Below are 27,644 nucleotides of genomic sequence, written 5' to 3'. Positions count from 1 at the left end.
TCAGAGGTTAAAGGTTATCCTGCGACCTTGAACCCGCTTCACGTACTCACTTTACGGAAAGAACTTGCAAGACAGTACACGAAAAACCGGCGTCCAACATGGGTAAAATAAGCGGTAAGTACACTTAAACATTTGGGTTTGGTTGCGTATTCTAATTGATGTATATGTAGAGATGCCGTATACTATTTTGTATCGTATTTTCAGGTGGTGCTGTCGTGGAAATGATGGGAGACGAAATGACCAGGTAAGCTCAATAGTGAACGCGAAACGAGTTTGTTTAGGTATGCCTGTCAATTTGTGCAAGCAGTTTTGTGTTCTTGATAAGGGTGGGTGGTGTAAAATTAGTATCCAGGGCGATGCATATATCTACTTCTAGTTAAAATATAAATGCGACAAGAAAATATTAGTTACGATAATTCTAGAACAGGGCCCTCTGTATCATGAGTCATAATTTTTTTTTATGTTATATGTATAGGCCGAAGCAGCTAAGAACCACAGTGATTTATAGCCCATATAGTTTTGCAACTGTTGCCGATTATTTCTTTATTAGGTATGCATTTGTTAGGACTATCTTGACAACAGAAAATACCTACAAAACAGCGTGCTAGCTGCCCGTAGCTTTATATAAAGATGTTTGCCATAAATGATCATTATCGTGATACGTTGTCTAATTTACTTTATTTAGCAAATTAGCATATTTCTGTTTTTCGGTCTCATTGTAACTAGGTATGAATCATTCTAGACCAATTTTTGTCTCGTTTCATACACTAAGAAAGGGAGTAGTTGACCTGATATACAGAAGCTGTAGATAATCTGGGCCCAATATAATCCTCCTTCAGAGAGATTGTATAATTTTGAAGTAAAATAATGCATTGAAAACACAATTTGAATATCTCCATTCTACCATGAACACAAGGAGACCATCAACTTGTACTGATTTTCAGTGTTGAATATAGAACAGTATATGATATTGATGAAGCAAGAGCCAGGTTTCTAATAAGGAGTGAGTCAGCTTCTCAGCTATATATGTAACGATTTCTGCACTTTATCACTTGCTGTTTCCACCCATATTAAACAGACACGCTATGACTGTTCAGATACTGTTCAAAGCATAATTAAACCAAGACTGATGCGTTTCTGTGGTATACGTCTGAGTATGTTAACATTCACAAAACCCAGCATCAATTTTAGTCACAGATATGACTAGAATAACCTGTCTCCTTCAGCCACTAATCTGAGCCAGAGAGACCTGTAAATTAATAGTAGTTCTAGTTACTTCAACCAAATCTGTAATATATCAATTAACTCTACTGAACCAAAATTTGGATTTTTAGAATCAAAAAGTGCTTGGCAAAGGCATACATCCTAATATTATCCCCTGTTAAAAGTCAAATGAAGTCAATGGGCAATAAGCTCTAAATAAAAGAAACGGTGGTTTATGGTTTGAAACCTTGTATTTAGAATTCACCGGAAGATTTCAGTACAAAGTATCATAACTTTTGATATTTAATATAATTTAACACAGTTATTGATCATCTACTGACTATCAGAGTATGAATTAGCTCAGGTGATATGCCACAATGGGTACAATGTGTGAAGCCCGTTTCTGGTGTTCCCTGCTGTGACATTGCTGGAATTTTGCTAAAAGTGGCATACTCGCTCAGTTGATGTGATGCATTACATTCCGCCAATTGCAAGTGAACAGCTGTCTCATGTCTGTTCACTGTGTGATTACTGAATGAGCAATATGTTACCTGGCAGTGTTAATCTAAATCTAATACCACACTGGTGGATTTCTCATGATTGTTCAGGGTACGAAGAGGCGGTGGGGTAGCTTAATGGTTAAAGTGTTTACTCGTCACACAGAAGACCCGGGTTTGATTCCCCACATGGGTACAATGTGTGAAGCCCTTTTCTGGTGTCCCCTGTCGTGATGTTACTGGAATATTGCTATAACTGTATAAGCGGTGTAAAACAATACTCAGTCACTGATTCAGGGTACGAATCACACTGTTAGGTACTGCCGGCACTATTAATTACATTCTTGATGTTTAAACGTAACTCGCAAATTATTTATTTTCATACATTGTGAAAATATCATACGAAGTCTGTGACAAATGTACTTTCACACAAATAAACTGAGCCCTTATTCTCGAAATGTTCGTATCCCTAAGAATTCCTAATTTGATCGTAGCCAATGTGTTAAGAATAATAATAATAAAATGCAGATTTCTTCATGCGCCTTTTCCACGTCAGCAGATATGCTCAAGGCGCAACAATGACAGATTAAAAGAGTCTCCCACATTTATACAGCAATATGTACACTTCCAAAATAGAGTTCCTAATACATTGAAAACAGGTATGTTTTGAGTCCTGACTTGAATGTGGCAATACTATCAGAAACTTTCAGATTGTATGGGAGTGAATTCCACAAGGTTGGGGCTGCATATGAAAAAAGTCCGGTTTCCAAAAGTTTTAAGCTTGAAGTTTGGCACGAACAGAAACTCCTGATTGGATGATCGAAGGCAGCGCTTGTTTGAGTAAGGAGTAAGCAGGTCAGAGAGATATGGGGGAGCAAGTCCGTGACGGGCCATGTAGGTCAAGCAGAGGATTTTGTAGTCGCTTCTTGCCTTCATGGGGAGCCAGTGCAACAGTGCAATGGACTTAAGAAGTTCGTAGGGCTACGAACATTTCGAGAATAGCTAGCCTGATCAAATTCATGGAAAATGAACACAATTCAGTTTCTTAAGCAAACTTGGAATGATTATTTTGGAAAAGTAACTTATTGATCTGATTGAAGAGGAGTAGGGAAACTTTCGCAATTACAACCGCTTACTATCTGTGTCTTTGAATCAGCGATTCATTGTGTAGAATTCCAGTCAACAGACATATTGGAAAATTATCATTGCGGGTTCGAACCCCAAATCCACCTTGATTGTTTTGGATCTCTCAGCACCATATCCATGATTGTGTGTTTCACCAGAGTAGTAAATGTCTTAAGATCTGTATCACTTCTGCTTTCCTCCCATGTAACATATGTTATATTTGGGATTACACTTTCTTACTAAAGTACAGATTCTAGTACTTTTGTTGGGTTGAGTCCCATGTAGGATTCAAACCCACACTCTCAGAGTCAGCCACCTAACCCACTCAGCCACTTATCAGAGGGGTACACAAAGTCCACAGTGTAGACTACCAGTTGTCCGACTTCCATTTTTTCGCAGTGGCATGTTATAACATGTTATATTTGGGATTACACTTTCTTACTAAAATACAGATTCTACTACTTTTGTTGGGTGAGTCCCATGCGGGATTCAAACCCACACTCTGAGTCAGGCACCTAATCGCCAGCACACAGTCAGCCACCTAACCCGCTCAGTCACTTATCAGAGGGGTACACAAAGTCCACAGTCTAGACTACCAGTTGTCCGACTTCCATTATTTCGCGGTGGCAGAGCGGGTTAGGTGCCTGACTCTTGAGAGTGTGGGTTGGAATCCCGCATGTGACTCAGCCCAATAAAAGTACTAGAATCTGTACTTTACTAAGAAAGTGTAATCCCAAACATAACATATGTTACATTTGACCACTTTCTAAATGGCATTGTGTAATAATAGCTTTCCTCCCATGTCATGCAGACACACCGTGACACAACTAAATACTATAAGCAGACATATGTTAAACCGTACTCACTGTCCCTGTCAGCAAATATAATTTCATTGAAAATTAAGCTACACATTAAATTGCTAATGTATATGCAGTCTGTGCCAAAGGGTTTTGTGACTACAGTAGCCTGAAATTAGTTCTTGACATCATTTTCAGTTGAATTTAATATTCGGTAGACCAAAACAGAATATCGATTGACATGACCTCTGAATGAGTGGTAAAGTTACAGACTGTATGCCATCATTTCCTCTCAGTTACAGACTTACAGTTGAGGACATTAGGGGTGTCAAGATTCGGTTCAGTTCATCGAAATAGAATCGATGGATGTATGATTCGATCTCGATTTCAAATGCATCCATTTCGATTCAGTTCATAAAGTACCTACTTTCTAATACTGAGAGTTTATTTCACCTGAAATCGTAAGAAATTTAGTTGAAAATTCGCTGCTACAAGTGTGGCCAGGGAGAGGGTATTCTCCACTGCCGGAGACATTGTAAGTGCCCAGAGGCCATGTCTTTCAAGTGAAAATTCCTTGCACAGAACATGATCATTCCAAATGACTTGCAGTGACATTACAGTCCCAATGAACACTTGACACCAGAGTTCGTGACTGAAACTTAATTTCAGGATCACTTGTTCAGTGAGTATTTGTTGACAACTTGTCTTGACAGTGTTCTAATTGTGCATTGTACCAATTTTCCAAAAGTTTGCCAAATTAAACTGATATTACAACAAATTTGACTTTGTCCTCAACTTTGGTGAATTGAATCGAAATTAATCGAATCAAACGAATTGAGTCGATAATCGTATCGAATCGAAGTGAGAGTGAATCGTGAAACCCCTAGAGAACATATTTGTAGAATCTCTGTAGGATACAATACTGTAATCAATTTTGCTAAAACATTTTTATTCTTTTATTATGTCCTTGAAGCCTATAAATCCTCTATATGATGCTCCAAGCCCTCAACACTTACTGTATTGAATACGGTATATGATATTAAATTTACAAATGCAAAATGTGAAACATGATATATGTGACAGTGCATATATAACCAAAATCGATTCAGTGTCAGACCCAAGTGAAATTGGGTCCGCCAATCCAACTATTCTGAAACAGAAGATCTATCAGTTTAGCAACATAAAGCTTTATCTGTACATTGCATGGTAAATAAGTCAAGACTGGACAGCTGTTGAATTCTGCTGGGTCATCCGAGGGTTGTAGACTTTGAACTCAGCTCTTGTTGACATTGCTAGAATTGTCATGTCACTGAACTGGACCTGGTATCTTATCAAGCTTCACGTTACTCCATGTACCTGGGTCAGTGTCTGGAGTCTAGGTGATGAAAACATGAGAAAAAAGAATCAGGTCGTGGTTTTAGTATCATTCGTCATGTCGGAGAACATGCCCACATGTTGTGGAGGCAGGGTCGAAGTCTACCATGCTGGATGTCTGTAAACATGTTAAACATGAACTGACTTTTTCGTAACTTGTGATACGTCCAACTTGTCTACGCAGGGACAACTTGACCTGTAGTGGAAAATTTGGTGGAAGTTGGACCTGGAGGGGAAATTCTGAGGACAGTTTTCATGGGAATAAAATGTTTATCAGTCATTGGGTTTCATAATGAGCACTTGCATCATTTCTATGTATGCTTAGTGAAGTACCAAATCTTCCCTTGACACATACACCCTCCCTCTGTCCCTACAGAATTACCAACTGAACTACAGTAGCTGACCATAAGTGAGTCATCATAAGTGAAATTCCCATAGACTTGCATGTTAACTCTTGCAAGAATAATTTTGGGAAATCATTTCAGCTACATACACATATTTTCCATTCCATTTTCCGATGATTATGAAAGGTCACATGCAACCAAAAAATCAAATATAATTAAAACACAATTATCACTTATTCATGACATATAATATACATTGCTGATTATGAAAAAACATATAAACAAAATTATAAGCGTACAATCGCAAATCAAAAGTGCAATATTGTGTACTTGGGTTTACTTCCCTAGAAACGAAGCGTCCGGGATACCGAACCCAGTCAGAGCGGGTGGGTGTGCACTCAAGTGTAACGGCTTGTTTATTTGCCGATGCCCTCACGGCTCATTGTGTGTGTGTATGTATAGAGATTTTGGGTTTTGTAAATACATGCTCATTTTTTGTGTATAACACTTTGCAATCAACAGACATCATAACATGTCATGTGTTCAAGTATCACACCTGCCTGTACTTGTAAATATTACTAATGGACTCATATTATTAACTGTATGTCCTATTGGTGCAATAGTGTGGATGTTGGACTAATGGAAGCCGATTAAATTAGAACATATCAATAATAATTACTGGACAGCAATCAGGATATTATTACCACCTTGTCATCCATGGACCCCAAGACACATGTTACTGACTCATGGTTGATAATTAGATGCCGCGGGAGGTCAAGCAACGACTAATCAAACTGTTTCATCAGTAACATGAAGCAAACCAAAGTGCTTCGCTTATGTTAATTATTATGTTAACTATGTACATTGAAAAATGCATTAGTTGTATACTCCCCAGGGAGTTGAGATTGATAATGCGATGTGCCGTTGAGATTGACATCCAATGATCGAGGGAAAAAATACAAGCGCATTAAGCATGCACTAGTTGCGTGGACATGTACGCTATATAATATCCAATAAGAAAAATAATAATTATACTAACAACATAGTAGGATGTATTATCCTTGTTAAAATAACTGCTAAAGATGTAAATTCTTCTGATCATGTCATCATATCCCATTTGTGTATATTGATGCCCATGCTGTTGATCACTGGATTGTCTGGTCCAGACTGGATTATTTACAGACCGCCACCATATAGATGGAATGTTGTTGAGTGCAGCATTGAACAACAAACAAATAAACCCTGAAATGGAAAGACTCGTCCACTCGTACTTTGGTCCTGAGCCTGTTATTAAAAACATTTTGTCCTTGTGAATGTAACTTATCAGTAAGAGACATAATGTGTACATTAGACAGGCCCCAACATTACAAACACATGACTACTTGAGAAATGGATGTCTGTGTGTAGCAAAAAAAATATCTACACGTGTGTTTATGAAAATCAAAATCAAGTGCAGTTATCAAATGTAACTTACTGACATAATAATTAGTATTTATTATGCAATGATTAAACAAACGGCACAGTAAAATAGTGTGTTTAATGTGTGAGTTAATAATGTCTGCATTCCGTTTCTTGTATATGCAAGTATGCTTGCATAATGAAACCTAAACCCATTGTTCCTTTTATAAAAGCTTATTGACTTCATTTTACTTTTATCAAGGGTGGTGGGGTAGCCTAGTGGTTAAAGTATTCGCTCATCATGCTGAAGACCCGGGTTCGATTCCCCACATGAGTATAATGTGTGAAGCCCATTTCTGGTGTCCCCCGCCGTGATATTGCTGGAATATTGCTAACAGCGGTGTAAAACCCAACTCACTTACTTTTATCAGGGGATAATGTTAGAGACCATGTTCTTATTCAGCCTTTGCCAAGCTCTTTTGATTCTACAAGTCTAAATTTGGCTCAGTAGAGTTCGTTGATAAAATGCTTTAGTTTGTGGGATGAATATTGGGATTCAGCAGATGTGACCACAATGAGATCTGTTGCATTTCTAGGAATATGGATTCAGTAACGCATCAATACATGTAGCCAAGGAACACCTGAAATGGATCAAATCCTGCCATTATTCTTGGGTTACTATTGTGTCATGGTTATATGTGTGTAAGTCAGAATAATTCATGATTGCATGCAACATATACAGTAGAGTGTAGAAAACAAAACTAGCCTGCAGATGTTTTTCAGATGTAGTGAATGTCCTTACAGAATTCTTGTGTTTGGTTGGTGTTTGGGCGTTTGAATCAAACATGGCGCTGTCTTGTATCAACACCCTTGTTTTTCGCTGTTTTTGACAATGTTTCATTTCACTCAAACTCAACGAATATTGAATCAGTTGCTTCACTGCATGTTTCCAACATGTCGTTTATAGTGTCCATTAAGCACACAAAAAGTTGCATTTATCTTAGAGTATAAATAACCCCACCACGTTTGGGTTTATATATGACTATCCAAATTTAGGGTGTTCCCATACTTTTTGTTTGTAGTATATATCAATAGACAGCCCTAGTATATATGGACACTGCCAGTGAAGTGATCATATATTCGTATATGTGTACTCAAAGATTTTAAGTGATGGAACTAAATGTTAAAACCAAACTCTCACTGTGTACACACACTGCATACTGTATGTTTTGTTCTGTTTTTAGGATCATTTGGGATCTCATCAAGGAGAAACTCATTCTTCCATTTGTTGACCTTGAACTACATACATTTGACCTTGGAATTGAGCATCGAGATAAAACTGATGATCAAGGTAGCTTCAGTTTCAGGAAACAGAATGAACACGGGTAGTGTGTGATAGCTGGGAGATGTGCATGAAAGCTGGGACGTGTGTGTGTGTGTAATAGCTCGGACCTGTGTGTGATAGCTGGGATGTGTTGGTGATAGGTGGGAATTGGGTGTGATAGCTGGGAGATGTGCATGAAAGCTGGGACGTGTGTGTGTGTGTAATAGCTGGACCTTGTGTGTGATAGCTGGGATGTGTATGTGTGATAGCTGGTAATTGTGTGTGATAGCTGGGACTTGTGTCTGTGTGTGTGTGTGTGAGAGTGATTGCTGGGACGTGTGTGTGGTGTGATAGCTGGGACTTTGTGTGTGTGATGTGTGACTTTTGTGTGTGATAGCTGGGACTTGTGTGTGTGTAGTGTGGCTGGGACATGTGTGATAGCTGGGACATGTGTGTGTGTGGTAGCTGGGATGTGTGTGTGTGTGGTAGCGTGTGTGTGATAGCTGTGATGTGTGTGTGATAGCTGGGACTTGTGTGTGTGTGGTAGCTGGGACTTGTGTGTGATGTGTGTGTGATAGCTGACTTGTGATGTGTGTGTGATAGCTGTGATAGCTGGATGTGTGTGTGTGATAGCTGGGACGTGTGTGTGTGTGATAGCTGGGTGTGTGTGATAGCTGGGACGTGTGTGTGATAGCTGGGTCGTGTGTGATGTGATAGCTGGGACGCAGTGTGTGATAGCTGGGACGTGTGTGATAGCTGGGACGTGTGTGTGATAGCTGGGACGTGTGTGTGATAGCTGGGACTTGATGTGATAGCTGGGACGTGTGTGTGATAGCTGGGACGTTGTGTGTGATAGCTGGGTTGTTGTATGTAATAGCTGGGACGTGTATGTGTGATAATAAAGGCATGTGTGTGTTTCTTTCAGTGGACATATGTGAGATAGCTCAGATGTGTGCAAAGTGTTACAGAAATATGTATGTTGTAGATTAGACACAGGGGGATTACATATCATATCCCAGTAAAACCAAAAAATCTTCATTATGCAAACTGCGGGAAATATTGAGGTCCTGTACAAAACTAAAATGAACATGCTAAAAAATAAGTCTTCACTTGAATAATTTATGGGACTCTCATACGTCTGGTGAAGATCCTTGATATTGTTTACTAGGGTCCTCTGCACTCCATTGTTTAGGGAGTCCAGGTAAAACCCAGTGTGTGTGTGATTACTGGGACGTGTGTATGACAGCGGGGACATGTGTGAGATGGCTGTGATCCATGTGTGATAGCTGTGATGTGTGTTATAACTGTAATGTCAGTTTTATATCGGTGACGAGTGTGTTAAAGCTGTGATGTGATGTGATATGTGTTAGATGTGATTTGTATGTAATATCTATGTGTGCTATTTGTGGTTTGTGTGTGATAGATGTGTGTGCAATAGATGTGATGTGTATGTTATACCTGGTGTGTAGTGGTAGTGGTAGTGGTAGTGGTAGTGGTAGTGGTAGTAGTAGTAGTAGTAGTAGTAGTAGTAGTAGTAGTAGGTCTCACAGTCCCTGAACCACATTATTTTCCCTACAGCCTAGCCTTCCCTGTAGTGCTAAAGCCCTAAACGAAGCAAGTCTAGATTTCCCCAGGTTCAGGGAATCTCTGGTCTCCCTAGGGCTCCTTTTCAATTTAAATGGGCTTGTTTGTTACTATCAAAATTATATATATTCAGAGACTAAGCCTTAGTCTATAGTAGTAGTAGCTGGGGCATTTGTGTGATAGCCGATTAGTGTGTGATGATGGGCCATGTGTAAGATAGCTGATGTATTTCTTTAACCCAACCTTCAATACTCTACCATCTTTCCTCAGTAAAAATGTATTGAATTTTGACCTGTCCTAAACATTTCACTGAATCAATCTGGTCTCTTTAAGACCATGAAAACAAGACACAAGTCAAAGTAAATGGATAAATATTTATGAGTACTGTCTATTGTTGCTGAGAACAGGATGAAACAACAATCAGTCAGCTCCATGAATGTTGTTTCAGTGACTGTTGATTGTGCCAATGCCATCAAGAAGTACAACGTGGGCATCAAGTGTGCCACCATCACTCCTGACGAGAAGAGAGTAGAAGGTGAGACAACGCTATACAAGCTCGTGGCTTACTATTGTTGTTTGCAGGCTGTAGATGTAAAGACTTTGTTGATTAGTGCCAATTTGGGGGATATTCTGAGACTGACTGCCCATGGCAGATATATTTTTATGACCTGATTACTAGGAGTAGGGCGTAAACGTTATCAAAAGTCGTACATTATCTATAAATATAGAGAGGGATGATTGGTTGTGACAGGCATGCAACTTTAAATCAGTTGCCTTGTGGTTAAACCGTTTGCTCGTCACGCTGAAAATCTGTGTTTGATTCCCCACATTGGTACAATGTGTGAAGCCCATTTCTGGGGTCCCCTGCTGTGATATTGCTGGAATATTGCTAAAAGCGGCGTAAAACAGTACTCACTTTCTTGCATTATCTCCTCCAATAGATTTCATGATGTCTGCATTTGATCAGTAAAGAAAGGTTCTATAGAGATATACAGGTATGGAAGTAGACAGGGGATGTTGTAGACGGTTGCCCTGAACATCATTGGCAGTGAACTCTGTTGTGTAGTGACATGGTATAGTACCATACAGTCCCTACCACGAGGGGCAGTGGGGTAGCCTAGTGGTTAAAGTGTTTGCTCATCACGATGAAGGTGATGGTTTGATTTCCCACATGGGTACATTGTGTGAAGCTCATTCCTGGTGTCCCCTGTCATGATATTGCCGGAATATTGCTAAACTCACTCACTCACTCACTCACTCACTCACATACCCAAACTACCCAACTCACCCACTCACTCTCACTCACTCACTACCACTCACTCACTACCATGATCCCACATGTCAGATTCTGATGGTAAGTAACTGTTGTTGCCAGAGTTTAAACTGAAGAAGATGTGGAGGTCGCCCAATGGGACCATCCGAAACATTCTCGGTGGGACCGTTATTCAGGGAGGCCATCATCTGTAAGAACATCCCTCGCCTCGTCCCAGGGTGGACAAAGAGCATCGTCATAGGACGTCATGCGTACGGAGATCAGGTTAGTGGAACAGTATACACATTGCTATCAGGTTTGGTGTTATTTCAGGTATAGTGTCTGTTGAAGGAGCATCAGTGTCTATGATTGTCCACAATAGTGGCACCATTAGCCGGCCTGCTAATGGTTAATGTCATGACCAAGTGTTAACGTAAAGAATATCTCTGGCATTAGCTCATCAGCTTGGTCAGTAACATTGGAGTTAGTACTCGCATGCATTTGGGGCAGTGGGGTAGTCTAGTGGTGAAAGTGTTCGCTTGTCATGCCCAAGACCAAGGATGAAATAGCCACGTGTGGGTACAGTGTATGAAGTCCATTACTGGTGTGTTAACTATTATATTCCTGGAATATGGCTAAAATTGCACAAACAATATTCACTCCATCTGTAACAAAACGTTCCTTAAACCTTTGATGACAGTTATATTGTCAAAGTGGGATGGTGGTGTAGCCAAATGGTTAAAGCATCCGCTTGTCACGCTGAAGACCCGGGTTCGATTCCCCCTCATGGGTACAATGTGTGAAGCCCAATTTCTGGTGTCCCCCCACCGTGATATTCTTGGAATATTGCTGAAAGTGGCGTCACTCACTCACTTTTGTCAAAGGGGTCTACATGGTCTAAGGCACTGCAGAGTTACATCCCCTTGTTTTGCCATGATTATCTGGGTGCGGGCACAAATCCTCTATTTGCCCTCTGTGAGGGAGAATTGACTATCATTGATGCTTTTAGAATATTTTTTCAGTGTAGGCTGTATGACTGTCTATGTTTATTGAAAAGAGATCTTAACAAATGTTGACACTAGATTTGTCTGTTTCAGTACAAGGCAACTGACTTTGTGGTCCCTGGCCCAGGGAAACTGGAGATGAAGTTCACCCCAGAGAATGGCGGTGACCCAATGGAGTACACAGTGTTCGAGTTCAAAGGCACAGGGGGTGTTGCAATGGGCATGTACAACACAGATGCTGTAAGTGTAGTCACTGTTGCAGAGGGGCATTGGGGTAGCTGAAGTTTTGATTGTCATGATGAAGACCATTCTCTTCCCACAGAGGTTACTTGTCATTGTACGACCCTTTCATGGTGCGAGTGTTCAGGATTCGTGATTGGTTGCAATCAGATTTAGTTGTGCAATCAGCAACATTGTTTCAAAAGTGATCATTTGCAAGGCCTCGGTAATTTCCGTATGCTTTGAGAAAACTAGAACCTCTTCCCCTGCGAGATGCGCAAACATTTCTTCGAGACAGAACTCAGTCATGTAATGGCGGATCAATGGTGTCTCCATCAGCCCTTGTTGACAACATACAAGCTAGCCATTAAATGTCTTGTGTGTCACATCAACACAAGTCCCCTGCTGAGAAGGGATGTTTGTGGCCCCACATTTGCTTGTATCAAGCTGGATCTAAGTCAATGTAACACGTGTTCTGATTGGATAGAAAGAAGGGGGATCTTCGTGTTGCGATTTTTTGCTGCTAGGGGATTTTGTGAGAACCGGGAAATATGGCCGTATTAGAACAGAGGTTCGTAGGAAGATATGACAAGTAACTTCTGTGGGAAGAGAATGGATGAAGACCCAGGTTCGATTCCTCACATGGGTTGAGTGCATAATGACATGTGGTGTCCCTACTTGTGATATTGCTGGAATAGTGCCGAATGTCATAGACCTTTAAGTGCTCACTTGATGACACAAACACTGGTGATCCTTCAGATCTCTGTTCACTTACCCGTGAAGATCCGGGTTAGAATTAATCTTCAGTAACCCATGCTTGTCGTAGGCAGACTAACGGGATCGGGTGGTCAGGCTCGCTGACTTGGTTGACACATGTCATTGTATCCCAATTGCGTAGATCGATGATCATGCTGTTGATAGCTGGATTGTCTGGTCCAGACTCGATTATTTACAGACCGCCACCATATAGCTGGAATATTGATGATTGTGGTGTAAAACTAAACTCACTCACTCTATTCACTTAGATATTGTTCAGTCAGTCGCCACACCATGGAGGTATGAGCACCTTGTTATCTCAGTCTCCACAGTTTTCTTACAGAGTTGTGTCCCTTTGTTTTCAATTAATGGGGTTAAACAAACCAACCAAACTGTGCTGTCAAAATTCTGGATTTGTCTTGATTTGAGATAGTAGTGGTGTGGTTGAGCCAGGGTGTGGAGCCATGGCTGTTAGTGCTGTAAGCTGCTTGTAGGTTTTACCAAGGTGATATTTGTCACTCATCTGCATCACTTTAATTTTTCCTTCACAACAAGCTGGCATTCCTTAAACTATATAACACAAAATAAGGGGTGTTGGGGTAGACTAGTGGTAAAAGTGTTCGCTCGTCACGCTGAAGATCTGAGTTCGATTCCCCACATGGGCACCATGTGTGGAGCCCATTTCAGGTGTCCCCAGGATATTGCTGGAATATTGCTAAAAGCGGCGTTAAGCAATATTCACTCACTCACTCAAAATACCATACCTCAATAATTCTTGATGAAATATATCTGTAAACCAGCTGATATTTAAATGAGGTGAAAGGGTAGTCAACACAAGGAGGATCTGTTCACTTTGAGAGTCCCTCACTCCTCCTCTGCCCTCCTATATTTGTTAAGAGTGTGTATTTATAACATAATTGTTCTTTTGTCCTCAGAGTATCCGAGACTTTGCAAAGAGTTCACTCACCTTTGCCCTTCAGAAAGGCTGGCCTTTATATCTTAGGTAAGACCAAATGCTTCCTTAGACAAGACTTTATCATTCTGTACACATTCTTCTTGGTGAACCCGTGAAGATCCGCTGGTAGAATTGATCTTCAGTAACCCATGCTTGTTGTAAGAGGCGACTAACGGGATTGGGTGGTCAGGCTCGCTGAATTGGTTGACGCATGTGATCGTATCCCAATTGCGTAGATCGATGCTCATGGTGTTGATCACTAGATTGTCTGGTCCAGACTTGATTATATACAGACCACCATCATATAGCTGGAATATTGCTGAGTGCGGCGTTCAACAACAAAGAAAACGTGTTCACAGAATTTTTACCCAATTTTAAACAAGTTTTGTTGCTCTAGATTATTTTATGTTAAAGCTTTTATAGATTTTTTCCCTGAAATCATGGCTTTTGTTTTGCAGCACAAAGAACACAATCTTGAAAAAGTATGATGGCCGATTCAAGGATATATTCCAGGATATTTATGATAAGTAAGAAGACAGCTAGTCAACAAAAAGGTTTTCAATTTTAAGTGCAAATGTTAGCCCAAGTTCAGGAATAATTATTGAATCATGTTAATTCATGAAATATATGGGTAGTGGGGTAGCTTAATGGTTAAAGCGTCTGCTCGTCACGCTAAAGACCTGAGTTCGATTCCCAACATGGGTACAATGTGTGAAGGCCATTTGTGGCATTCCCCGTCGTGATATTACTGGAATGTTGCTAAAAATGGCTAAAAGTTACGTAAAACCATACTCACTCATGAAATATGTAAGTGAGTAAGGATTTATGCTGATTTTAGCAACGTTTGAGCAATATTACGACAGGGGACACTTGAAATGGGCTTCACACATTGTAACCATCTGAGAAACTATAGAAAAAAATGTTTTTCATAATCGCAAGCAGAGATCTAATCCAGGTTTACTGGAGAGACTGCACATTAAATCATTTGTTATATCTTCAGTTCTGTATTGCAGTGCATTCATAAGATGTCACAATTCATAAGATTGACAATAAATAGAATTGAACTGAGGAAATTAACTAACTAGCCAATTAGTGTGTGAAACAAACGCTAATGCTCAGTGAGAATTGCTGAAAAAAAATTCTATTATTTCTGTGTTTAATGCCCTACCATGTTATACTCTCAATAGGGAGTACAAGACCAAGTATGAAGCCAAGGGCATCTGGTATGAGCACAGGCTGATAGACGATATGGTGGCCTACGCCATGAAGTCTGAAGGAGGCTTTGTGTGGGCGTGTAAGAACTATGATGGCGATGTCCAGTCTGATTCTGTAGCTCAAGGTGAGTGATCTGGACAGGACTCGTATGAAATAGTTGGGGGAACTAGATATTACTCTCATGAAATAGTTGGGGAACTAGATGTTACTCTTATGAAATAGTGGGGGGACTAGTTGTTCCTCTCTTATGAAATAGTGGGGAACTAGATCTGACTTTCTTATGAAATAGTTGGGGAAGTAGATATGACTCTTATGATATGACTTTCTTATGAAATGGTTTGGGAACTACAGTCCATTTGAGTAAGAAACGGACCGATGAATTGCAAATTTTATCATTGTACAAAATTGCCACATAAATATAAATAGTACACATGTTTATCATTTACTAATACCCAACAGCTTTCTTATATTTGAAAATTGTCCGGACTCCACCAAAAAAGTTCTTTAAAGGTCACATGCAACCAAACAATCAAACATAATTAAAACACAATTATCACTTCTTCATGACATATAATATGCATTGCTGATTATGAAAAAACAAATAAACAAAATTATAACCGTATAATCGCAGATCAAAAGTGCAATATTTTGTACTTTGGTTTACCTCCTTCGAAACGAAGCAGCCGGGATACCGAACCCAGTCAGAGCGGGTGGGTGTGCACTCAAGTGTAACGGCTGGTTCATTTGTAGATGCCACCCTCGCAGCTCATTGTGTGTGTATATATAGAGATGTTGGGTTTTGTAAATACATGCTCATTTTTTGTGTATAACATTTTGCAATCAACAGACATCATAACATGTCATGTGTTCAAGTATCACACCTGCCTGTCTGTGTAATTACATAATGTAACAGAGACCGAACTCGGGCCATAAATCAATGCATTTTGTTTATGGTGTATAGCCTGATTGGTGTTAAGTTCAAATTGCATGTGGTCAGTGATAGCAGCTGTGTATTGAATATTGTCATTAGCAGACAGGCAGGCAGACACATAGGTGTCAATAAAACAAGACATTGAGTTTTGTCTGTGACAACGACATATCTATATCACAGATAGAAATTCTGTCAACGCTAAATAATGACATTGCTTTTAAGTATCGAACTGAGAAAGTGACTCGGTAAGAAAAACGTGTGGTGAAATTGACAAATGAAATTATATAAACAGTTAATTTACTGTCATAACATATAAAAGCTCGCGCTGTGAGATATCAACAAAACATTAGCAAAATAGCTCATACCAAAGCCTTCACCGGACAGCCCGCTTCCAAGTTGCGCGAACCTATTTCACTGCGCGACGTGCTATGAGCGCAGCCCAGCTGTTGAAACCCGTTTTCCCCAGACTTTTCTGGGGAAAATTAGTGAAAACGTTTGAACTCGATTTCGCGCGGTTTTTTCATCGTTATTTTTCAAATTTATAAGTTGAATTTGCATTTTTGACGATTTGTTTCGGTATGTTCATACCGAAAGGTATCAGAATCTGCAAAGTTGTGTTTTACGTTGCATGTGACCTTTAAGAAACTATCATCATTGAAAACGCTAAAGTTGTTATCTGTCGCGGCGGGGTGAAACCGCAGAAACGGAACAGCCACTATCTCATCATGCACGGGATACACGTGCCTGATGAAAAATGAAGTTGAATGCTGACGTGAAACAGTTGATGATTAAAGTGTACGATATTTTCTGTGCTGAAGCCAAAAGGGCCATTTTATGCCATTAATAAATTCCGTAAGCTGGCAGCAAAAGCTTTAGGAGTATCAGCAAGGGTACTGACAAATGTTCTGGAACACAAACATTGTTAGGGTGATGCGAAGCAGGTAGGGGTCGTGTCAAAATCACACAAATTAAAACATTCGGACAACTTTCAAAAGAACCTTGTAAGGCAGTCTATCAACAAGCTCTATTCTGAAAACAAATACATGTCGCTGAAAATTTTTAAAAAGCATTTAAAGCAAGAACACAACCTCAGAGTATCAAAGTACACACTCTGGCGACTCTTACACTCTTTCGGGTATCGGTATAAGAAAATTTCGGGGGAGAATAGGTCAGTACTCTGTGAACGCCCTGATATCGTTCGCTTGAGAAATAATTTTCTCAGGGTTATAAAGAGGAAGGGTTCGAGCCAGTGTACTTGGACGAGACCTGGGTCAATGCCTTGCACACTGCCAGCAGTCAGTGGGTACCCGATGGGGGTGATAAGGGGTCACGTAGAAAGCTGCCTCTAGGGAAAGGAGAGAGACTAATCATTCTCCATGCTGGTTGCTCCAGCAAAGGCTTTCTCCCAGGCTGCGACTAGGTATTCAGGGCAAAGTCCACAGATAACAGAGGCTAACATTCCGAGATGAATGGTGCGGTTTTCCTCGATTGGGTTAAAAACAAGTTGGTACCAGCTCTACCAGAGAAGTCTTTTATTCTAATGAACAATGCCCCATACCACAGCGTGCAGGACCCCGACAGTAAAGCCCCGACATCGAACAGTCGGAAAGGTGATATGATATCATGGCTCGACAAATTTCAGATCGCACAGCCTTCAAAGGCAATGAAGCCTCAGCTATATGAGATCATAAAAACCCACAAAGGTGAACCTTTCTACAAAGTTGACAGTTACATAAAAAGTAAGGGTCATGATATTCTGCGACTTCCACCCTATCACTGTGACGTTAACCCCATTGAAATGATATGGGGTATTGTCAAAGGAGATGTTGCCAGATCAAACACAACTTTTAGCTTACGTGACGTAGAGGTTTTGGTTAAGGAATCCCTTAACAAAATCACGACTGAAACTTGGCAAAACTGTCAACAAGGTAGCTAACATAATTGAACAAGGTTACTGGTCCCGGGATGGCTTACAACAGGCAACTGTGGCACCACTTGTCATCCCTTTAAGTCGTGACTATGACACTACGACAGACGAGGAACCGACAGGTCTCCCGGAATAGATTTTGAGATGTCCCCCGCCATGACTGGCTGTTCGGTTTCTGCAGTTTCACCCGGCCGCGACAGATAACAACTTTAGCGTTTTCAATGATGATAGTTTGTTAAAGAACTTTTTTGGTGGAGTCCGGACAATTTTCAAATATAAGAAAGCTGTCGGGTATTAGTAAATGATAAACATGTGTACTATTTATATTTATGTGGCAATTTTGTACAATTATAAAATTTGCAATTCATCGGTCCGTTTCTGACTCAAAGTTCAAACGGACTGTAGTTGTTACTCTCTTATGAAATAGTTGGAGAACTAGTTGTTACTCACTTGTGAGTGAGTGAGTTTAGTTTTATGCCGCTCTCAGCAATATTCCAGCTATATGGCGGCGGTCTGCAAATAATCGAGTGGGAACTAGTTGTTATTCTCTTATGAATAGAAGGGGAACTAGATATGACATGAAATAATTGGGGAACTACATGCGACATTGTTGTGAAATAGTTGGGGAACTAGTTATGACTCTTATGTTGGGGGACTAGATGTTATATGAAAAGAAATGACAAAGATGCAGGGTGTTATTAGTTGAAGTTACACCCCTAAACTTATTTGAATACACAAGGCCTTTTTAGAAAGTGGTCAGTTGCTGCAAATGTTAACACTTCCTTATTACATTACAAATTCTATTTCATGTATTTGTTTGACTTCCAGGGTTTGGCTCCTTGGGGATGATGACCAGTGTGCTGATCTGCCCTGATGGCAAGACGGTGGAGGCAGAGGCGGCCCACGGCACAGTCACACGGCACTACCGCTTCCATCAGCAGGGCAAGGAGACCTCCACAAACTCTATAGGTAGGTACCGGCATTTAGGAGAAATATCTGTAGACTGGCCTTGTCATTTGAGCCTTTGCAATTCCCTTAGAGTTAGGGGCGGTTGGGTAGCCTAGTGGTTAAAGCGTCCACTTGTCATGCTAAAGACCTGGGTTCGATTCCCCACATGGGTACAGTGTGTGAAGCCCATTTCTGGTGTTCCATTCTGTGATATTACTGGAATATTGCTGATAGTCGTAAAACCATACTCACTCCCACTCACTCCCTTAGAGTTGCATCCCTCAGGCATGTGGGAAGACTTTGATCCGTGGTTTGAATGATAGGTTTGCAAAGTCTTGCTCACTTACTCTTCTTGCATACCTGTTAAGATCCAGGTTAGAATTGATCTTCAGTAAGCCATGCTTGTTGTAAGAGGCGAGTTAACGGATCGGGTGGTCAGGCACGCTGACTTGGTTGACACATGTCATTGTATCCCAGTTGTGCAGATCGATGCTCGTGGTGTTGATCACTGGATTTTCGGGTCCTGATTCGATTATCTACAGACTGCCGCCATATAGCTGGAATATTGTTAAGTGCAGCGTAAAACTAAACTCAATCACTCTCTCTGCTTGCAGCCTCCATCTTCGCCTGGACTCGAGGTCTGGCACACCGAGCAAAGTTGGACAGCAACGAGGCCCTTGGGAAGTTTGCCTCTAGCCTGGAAGAAGTCTGCATTGAGACCATCGAGGCTGGGCAGATGACCAAGGACCTGGCCATCTGTATAAAGGGCATGAGCGCGTGAGTCCTTATCTCCCTTTCATACTTCTCTGGACAGTAGCCTTGTGGTTAAAGTGATTGTTTGTCCTGCTTATGATCAGGATTGGATTCTGGACCGCTCTGTTTTGTAAAATGGGGCAGTGGGGTCGTCTAATGGTGAAAGTGTCTGGTCGTCGTGTTGAAAACCCGGGTTAGATTCCCCACATGGGCACAAAGTGTGAAGCCCATTTCTGGTGTTCCCCAGCTTGATATAGCTGGAATATTGCTAAATGAGGCATAAAACCATACTCACTCACTGTTTTGTAAAATGATCTCTGACATTCAAATAGACTCATGCTGAAAATTGGCTCACAATAGTCTGTTCATTCTTGTGAGCTAAGCACACACGCATACACGCGCATGCACGTCGTCATATGAGCGAAATATTCTCAAGCACGACGTTAAACCCAATCTCACCTCACCTTGTTTTGATAGGTCAGGTGAAACGGGGTTTAACGTCGCAGTTAAGAATATTTTGCTCCTGTGACGATGTGCATGCGTGGCTGCTTGTATGTGTATGATTGGCTGCTTGTACTAGCCCAGGCTTAAGCTGGTTTTATAGTGCTAGCCCACTGAGATACCATAAGCATGAATACCCCACTCAGACACATTATATTGACTCCGAGCCGACCAGTCCTTGTTGTACCCATTAATGCTGAACGCCAGGTAGGGACCAACAAGTACCATAATTGAACGTCTTTTGGTATGACATGGCCCGGGAATTGAACCAACAACCTTCCGCTCTCTGGTGGACTCTCTAACCACTACACCATGGAGGCAGTTTTGTTTTGATAAGTTAGCTGCTTGGAAATAACTGTATCATATGGCATACACTCATTTCACAAAGAACACCATTTGTCTTTCAGAGTCAAACGTGAGGACTACTTGAATACGTTTGAATTCATCGATAAGATTGCCGAGAACTTGGTAAAGAAGATGAGCAGTTGACTGAAGCCGACAGCAGGGACGACCAGGAGCTCACTGTAACAGCAACGACGGGGACCTGAATGTCTAAAAACATCGAATAACTAGAAGAAAAAGAGTTTACAAAATATATATCATTGTCACCATTTGTATCTGTGATTTGAAGGGTATGAGGAAAGTAGACAATTAGTTGTGGTAGTTGACATTACACTGTAGGAGTAATCTCCCTTCAATTGGAGCTGTTTTCCCTGAGGGAGTTGTCTCCCTTTACATAGCATAAGCTCCATATTGACTTTATTTCAGTAACAAGTTGCTATATTTATCAGAACATTCCACATTTACAGTGAGGCTATTCTTGTAGAGAAATATAAAGGATGTTGAGGCTATTTGTGTAACAAATTATAAGGATGTTGGGCTTTCTTTATTAATGTGAATCATTTTACTTTTTTTTATTGCTCACTTGTTGAAGAATCATTAGTAGAACACCACGTTATAAGTGTCTTACCATATTTGTTGTATTAAGAATACACAGTGTACTAAGAGTATCCAGTAGCAGGATATAGATTAATCTAATTAGATTATCTTTGGTAATCCACTGTATATCACCACATGGTATACAATATTACACTGTTGGTTCAGGATTAAAACAAGCGTTAAGCCCAATAGTCCTCAATACCTTGTGCAGTGGAGTAGCAAACAGACTTAAAAACACATCTCAATACTCAGGAAAATAATTTTGTTAGTTTAACTATCATTGTAACACTATTCTAAAAATATTGAGAGTTTGTTTGATTTTGAATGTAGCTGTTTACCAAAGTCATGTTAAGCAGAAATAATCCACTGAATGTTTAGTGATTGGGCACATTACTTCGTTAAATATCTCAATGAAAAAAACATATATTTTGTTTTCAGAACATGTGGGAAGTGTTTGTGAGGAATTTAGTGAGTCAAATATGGTACCGAATAAATCTTTATAGGTGTTTTGAAGTATTATAATAGAAATCCATCCATTCCTGCGAACCAAAATTTGTGCCTACATTTAATGCCTTTTATACGTTCTCCACATGCCTAAACCACATCACTGTCCATGCTAACATTATTTGTTGAGGTGAAGCACAAGTGGATATTGTACATCAAGTCTTGCAACAGCTTATTTAAACACGCAATTATTTGTTTGACAATTTCATTTATTCAGTCTGTTATATTTTATTGTAAACTGACATTTTATGACTGGTTTAAAGTAACCCATATAACCGGCTGTTTCAGTATTATCTGATTTGTTACAGTAACCATCACGATATGATGACTACATGTATGTATTCAAGTGTTACTAATAACCTGTGATAAAGAGAATCTCTCCATATGTTGGGATTCTGATTTAATTGTGGTCAGCAAGCTATACCTTGTTACAAAACAACGGAAATATTTCACTATTGGCTTTACATAATTATTTTTGTGCCATTGGAAATGTAATGAATCTTGAACTGATTTGCTGTTTTCTAAAACATAATAACTGTTCTTATTTAAATTCAGTTTTCATATTAGTTATAAATATGGATTTTTGTCAAATCTAATTCCTGTGAAGTATATGTTAAACTCTTTGGTATCTATATCTAAATTGGGGATATATTTTGTGAGTTATCTGCTGCTGGTATGTATACAGCCCATCTTTTGATGGACATTTTGACATATGGCATGCCATTCAACTTAAGTGATCAGTTTTTCGGGGTGAAAATCATACATATCTGAAACCGAAAGCTATTTAGGGCGGTGGGGTAGCCTTGTGGTTAAAGTGTTCGTTCACCACACTGAACACTCTGGTTTGATTCCCTTCGTGGGTACAATGTGTGGAGCCCATTTCTGATGCCCTCTGCTGTGATATTACTGAAATATTGCTGAAAGCAGCATAAAACTAAACTCACTAACTCACTGAAGGATATTCAAGGGTGGTATTTATTAACCTCTGGAAGCAGGTCAGTGGAATGCAGGGATCACGAAGATCTGCATTCATTGATTGCTTCAGGCTTTCCAAGTGAAATACTGTGATGTAACTGAAATACTGCAGCTGGCTGATGCAGATTAACCAGATTCTTTCTATCTTGAAGTTTCTTCACTTCTGTCCATGTTTGTCATTGTGATCAGAATTCCACCAATATTTTGTCAAGGAGAGAGAACCATCAAGGGGAGACAACCAGTCCTCTGTACTGTTGATTCATCCTTTTTGTTCATGTCCCACTCAATTGTTAACAGAACTGTGCATCTTACAGCTGACATTGTCTTTTACAGGTATTGTTCGATGCCATTGTTCATTGCCAAAATGGTATTTTGTACCACAGTGTAATCGTTCAGACAATGTAGATATTGCCAGTACTGTATAGAATGATCCACACTTGCTTAAGAACTCTTGGATATACAAATGTGATGTTTGTGTTCTTGTGGTACCTCCTCTATATAACATGATAAAAACTTGACTAGATATTAAGGAAACTGAAATGTCTGTAAGAACAGTGCTTAAGTCAGTTCCACATTATCTTGTGGAAAAAAAATATCCACCGAGTTTGTCGCTTATATGATAGTGTTTCTGTATTAGTTGTTGCTTGTATTTTCAATATATTCTGTTTACAAATGTCTAATCAGCTACTTATCCATATTAATCAGATTTACAAAATATCCATGGTTATATGTAACAGGTTTTAGTTACCTGATATACTATAGAAACAGTTTACCATGTTTCCTCTATTAAGAGCCCTGGAACTTTGTTTCCTTTTATTACAGCAAAGCTTATATAATATGACCTTGCGTGTATTTGATGGTGAGCATGTGCACATTTCAAGAAATTATGATATGATTCAAGTTGGGGGAGATTATTATTATTAATATTAGTTGCAGCTGGACTGACCCTGGATCTTATAAGAAACTGGCTCTTGATAAAGAAAATATGGTACATTGTATCTATGAAACTACAAGCATAGCAGCATGGAGAATATAGTATTTAAGACTTTATATCGGAAATATTTGCATTGGTTTTGCAAATCTGTTTGTTTTATTTAAAATCCTCAGAACTTTCATTAACCAACCACTAGTCCTAACACCTCAGTGATGTTCACTGTCATCCATTCTACAACAGATTCCTTGTATACATCTCATTAAAATCAATTTGATAATGACAGCATGTTTTGTGATCAGATCAGTGTCATGTTTGAGCATCAACCTCTCTGGACATTAGAAAGTTTACCTGATCTAAGGTAACCAGGGAGTTCTGTATGTATCCTGGTTGGTTTAACGCCGTAGTCTGGACCAGATCCAGTGATCAACAGCATGAGCTACAATGACGTTTCAACCAAGTCAGCGAGCCTGACCACCCGATCCCGTTAACTTGCCTCTTATGACAAGCATGGGTTGCTGAAGACCAACAAAATTATCATGACTATTATGTTTATTTCATATACACTTATTCCAAGAAATACTGTACATTGGGGCCAGTCTCTAAACAAGGCATAACAGATAGCAAAAGCAGATTGAGTCACAAGCAAAAAAAAATGAATGCCATTCAGGCACTGCATTATATACTACATATACATAAGTCTATATACATATCATAACAGCACAATGTTTGGTCATATAACTGACTTAACAGCCTCTGTCAAGAGGAACATTATTTCAGTGTGTGACAACTTGGAGTGGGATTGATTATGATACAGGTCCCAGAACCCACAGTGATGCTGATGTATGTGGGAGAGTGCTTTTTTAGCAATATCATGGTTAGGGGGGACACCAGAAATGGGCTTCATACATTGTACCCATATAGGGAATACTCCGAATAGAACCCGGGTCTTCAGGCGTGACAAGCGAACGCTTTAACCACTAAGCTACCCCCACTGCCCCCTTGGGATTTCGACCCAGGATCATTAGATCCTGCTGTAACAAAGGATGACGGGTCCCCAGTGAATTATCAGTTACCTTAAATGCTAATAAAGTCTAACAACCTGCAACATGGAACTGGTATGGTAAAAAGACCTTAATCTTTGCTTTTTACTTCGAACTCTAATGAGTTATGGGGTAATGACGGTGGCCCAAGAATGGTCACAAGAGTTTAAGATTCCAATGGATGTAGCAGTGTGGTTACGACAGGCCCCTGGACCACACATAATACTTGGTTAATCTGCGTAGCCCTTAAGTACTTGTAAATTTATCATTGTAGCTTCCATGTAAACCCTTTGCATTACAGCATACACGTAAACACTTCGCATTTGGTCTTGCACATAAATGCAACTCATTGTAACACACGTAAATGCGACTCACCGTAACATAACTGCTAATTTGTAACTTTCAATTAAATAACATACATAGTAGCTAAGGCAGGATGGGGATAAAAATCAAAGTAATATTCCTTTTAAATACTAAAAAGTATTTTACTTTTGGCCATTTAAGATGTGTATATGAGGCAAAAACAATCTAAACATTTTTGTTTGTTTGTAAGTTTACATTTTCGGCCAATAAAAACATTAGGATTTTATTTTTTGAGTGGATTTTAAAAAAAATAATTTAATTCTTGACAAAAAAAATATACGATCAGCGGATCCGTAAGACAAGATATAAAATTGGCCTGGCCTGATGTGTAAATGCTACAGATTGTAGCATGTGTTGTATGTAAACATCATAAGCATCATAGCTCCAGTACTTTGATTTGTGATTCCTTAAAACAAAGGTGTTCATGACCTTGTGACCAACCACACAGTGTTACTGGTATTTCATGTACCACATACAGCATGTTTCTAAATAAAATATATACATCTCACTACACAGCATACATAACTTACACATCCTCCATCACACAAGTGTAACACTTCGGAACTGTTTCTTGACTATTCAGAGACATTTAACAAGAGAACGCCCGTTCTAAAGCATCTTTAACTGACCACAGAATATTGTCTGTGTATGTTATCCTTGAAGTGACAGAAATACCAGCATCACAAAAAAATATTCTACAAAGTTTTCAAAATGGGTAAGCTTGAGACATACATAAACTTCTACAAGCCGTGACAGTAACCATGGTAACAATGTTTGGAAATAGTCAATAGAAAAATAAGAAATATCATCATCACTCATTTATATATACCAAGTTTACGTCACAACAAACTGATTCCTTGTTCTGACAGGAGCAGAATTTTGACCTCAATGTAAAGAAAAGTACATCAGTGCAGACTATTTAATTTGTTTCACGAGACTCAAGTAATTATCGTTTGCAAAATTCTCAAAGCAATCCGCCATCCTCTGAAGACAACAATAACCTAAAATTTTGCAAACAATTAATTAATTTGTTGTGGCCTAATTAACAACAGATGATCACATGACCAATGTATGATCCTTGTATAACTACAATAACAAGTATGGAAAACCAGACACTCAAGTCTGAAACCAGCATCTGTAACCATTGACAACCAGTGGCAAAAATTCAGGATTGGAGAAGAACAAGCCTCTTTACACAAGTGTTTAAAACAGGATTGGAGAAGAACAAGCCTGATACGTTCAATAACTGTTAACCCAAGAGGAACGAAAACATAGAAAACTATAAATATAATCTTAATATATGTATTCAGATTTGTGTTCGACTAGCTTTCAAGTTTTAGGTCATCATGTAAACATTGAACTTGAAAGCCTTATCAAAGGATTATCAAAACATTTGCGTAACTTTCACCACCTCCTAAACTGAATTTGGTTTTATTTTGGTTTCTTAAAGTTACTAGTAAAACAAGGAACAAAATATGAGAGCATTTTCATATACTGTAATCGTATATATTTTCACGGGGTGCAATTTTCGCGGAAAGTTCACAAAAAGCCTGTTAGCACAGTTGTTTTTTTCCGCGCATTTCAAACGCTTTAGTGATGGTATCCATCACAAAGTTTTCACAACCGATAGACATGCAATGATCAAAGCTTGCCGCCATAATTGAATCGTGTTTACTAAAACAATCAGAGAGAGGTGGGATTATACTTGTGTCAACATTGTGATTTGTGACTGACGTTGTATCGCTTTGCGAGAAAGACCATACAAGAGAAGACCAAAGACGTCGAATTTGCAATTGAACATCGCTAGAAAAGATTATTTACCTATTCAGTTCACCATGAGTATTTTGCTTGGTATGGTTATTCGTGCACAATCTTTTTACGCTAAAAGCGCGAAAATTAATCCCACACAAAAATAACTACGATTACAGTAACTTGAATGTCAACTAGTTTAAACCATTTAATTGACAATCATTTTGTCCTGACTGTCCTTGATGGTCTTAATTCAGTTTAATCATTTAAAACTAAACACACTGATGATTGAAATACAATATCAGCTCAACTGTCTAAGATAACAGTTGTATCATTGAAAAGGCCAATGATAAGTTGAGCTAATATCAGATCAGTGAGCTTCTAGCCGAGAAATAACATGACACGAGAAGCATCTGGAAAATCACCAACATATACCGTAACATTCAACAAGGACACAGGCTACCATCCACACAGTGTCAGAGAGTAGGACCAATTAACCCATGTCAAACACATCCTCCAGTAAGCACCATGAGCATATAACATTGAGGCGTCATTTTGTTCTTTGGGTTTTGACAAGCACAGTGTGGTTGCAATAGCTGTACAAGGGCCGTCCATTGAATGGAGAGTGTGAGCAGGTTTTAATGCTGCGCCGAAAAATATGTCGCTGATTCAGCTTGATGTGGGAGAATAGTGATGCAATTTTTCAAAACCACAGAAAAACCTTAAAACAATCAGGTTGTACCAGCATTCAACCCCACTGTCACAGGATTCTGGCAGCCAAGGGTAGGTAACTCTGTACAGCAAATTCTGTTGCCTGAGGTCCTAAGCTTCTCTAATGAATGTACATCCTTTGAACATCAAAACCATCCTGTCACTGACTTTCATAAAGGGAGGTAAATGCTGTTTGCCAGAAACCAACCCTACAATTATTTGCCATTTTGAACATGATAATATAAAAGCAGGTAAATATTGCCATGGCGCCAGAAGATTGTCAATTCTATTTTTTAAAACATAATAAATTCTTGAACAGACC

General features: G+C 39.5%; 1 protein-coding gene across 1 annotated transcript; it reads left to right on the top strand.

The window, feature by feature from the left end:
• Window positions 1-23,739, top strand: LOC124280723 (isocitrate dehydrogenase [NADP] cytoplasmic-like). Its single transcript, XM_046716706.1, is given in 13 exon segments — window positions 1-114; window positions 205-244; window positions 7,983-8,089; window positions 10,095-10,181; window positions 11,022-11,089; window positions 11,091-11,183; window positions 11,996-12,142; window positions 13,813-13,880; window positions 14,291-14,359; window positions 15,020-15,171; window positions 18,734-18,874; window positions 19,468-19,630; window positions 20,515-23,739. Coding segments are annotated over 13 exon segments (1,233 nt in total). The 5' UTR covers window positions 1-98; the 3' UTR covers window positions 20,597-23,739.
• The last annotated feature ends 3,905 nt before the right edge of the window (window positions 23,740-27,644 follow it).

This window comes from Haliotis rubra, unplaced genomic scaffold, assembly GCF_003918875.1.
Source record: "Haliotis rubra isolate DU_JTF1 unplaced genomic scaffold, ASM391887v1 Scf272, whole genome shotgun sequence".
Classification (NCBI taxonomy): domain Eukaryota; kingdom Metazoa; phylum Mollusca; class Gastropoda; order Lepetellida; family Haliotidae; genus Haliotis; species Haliotis rubra.
This window is presented reverse-complemented; position numbering and strand designations above follow the sequence as displayed.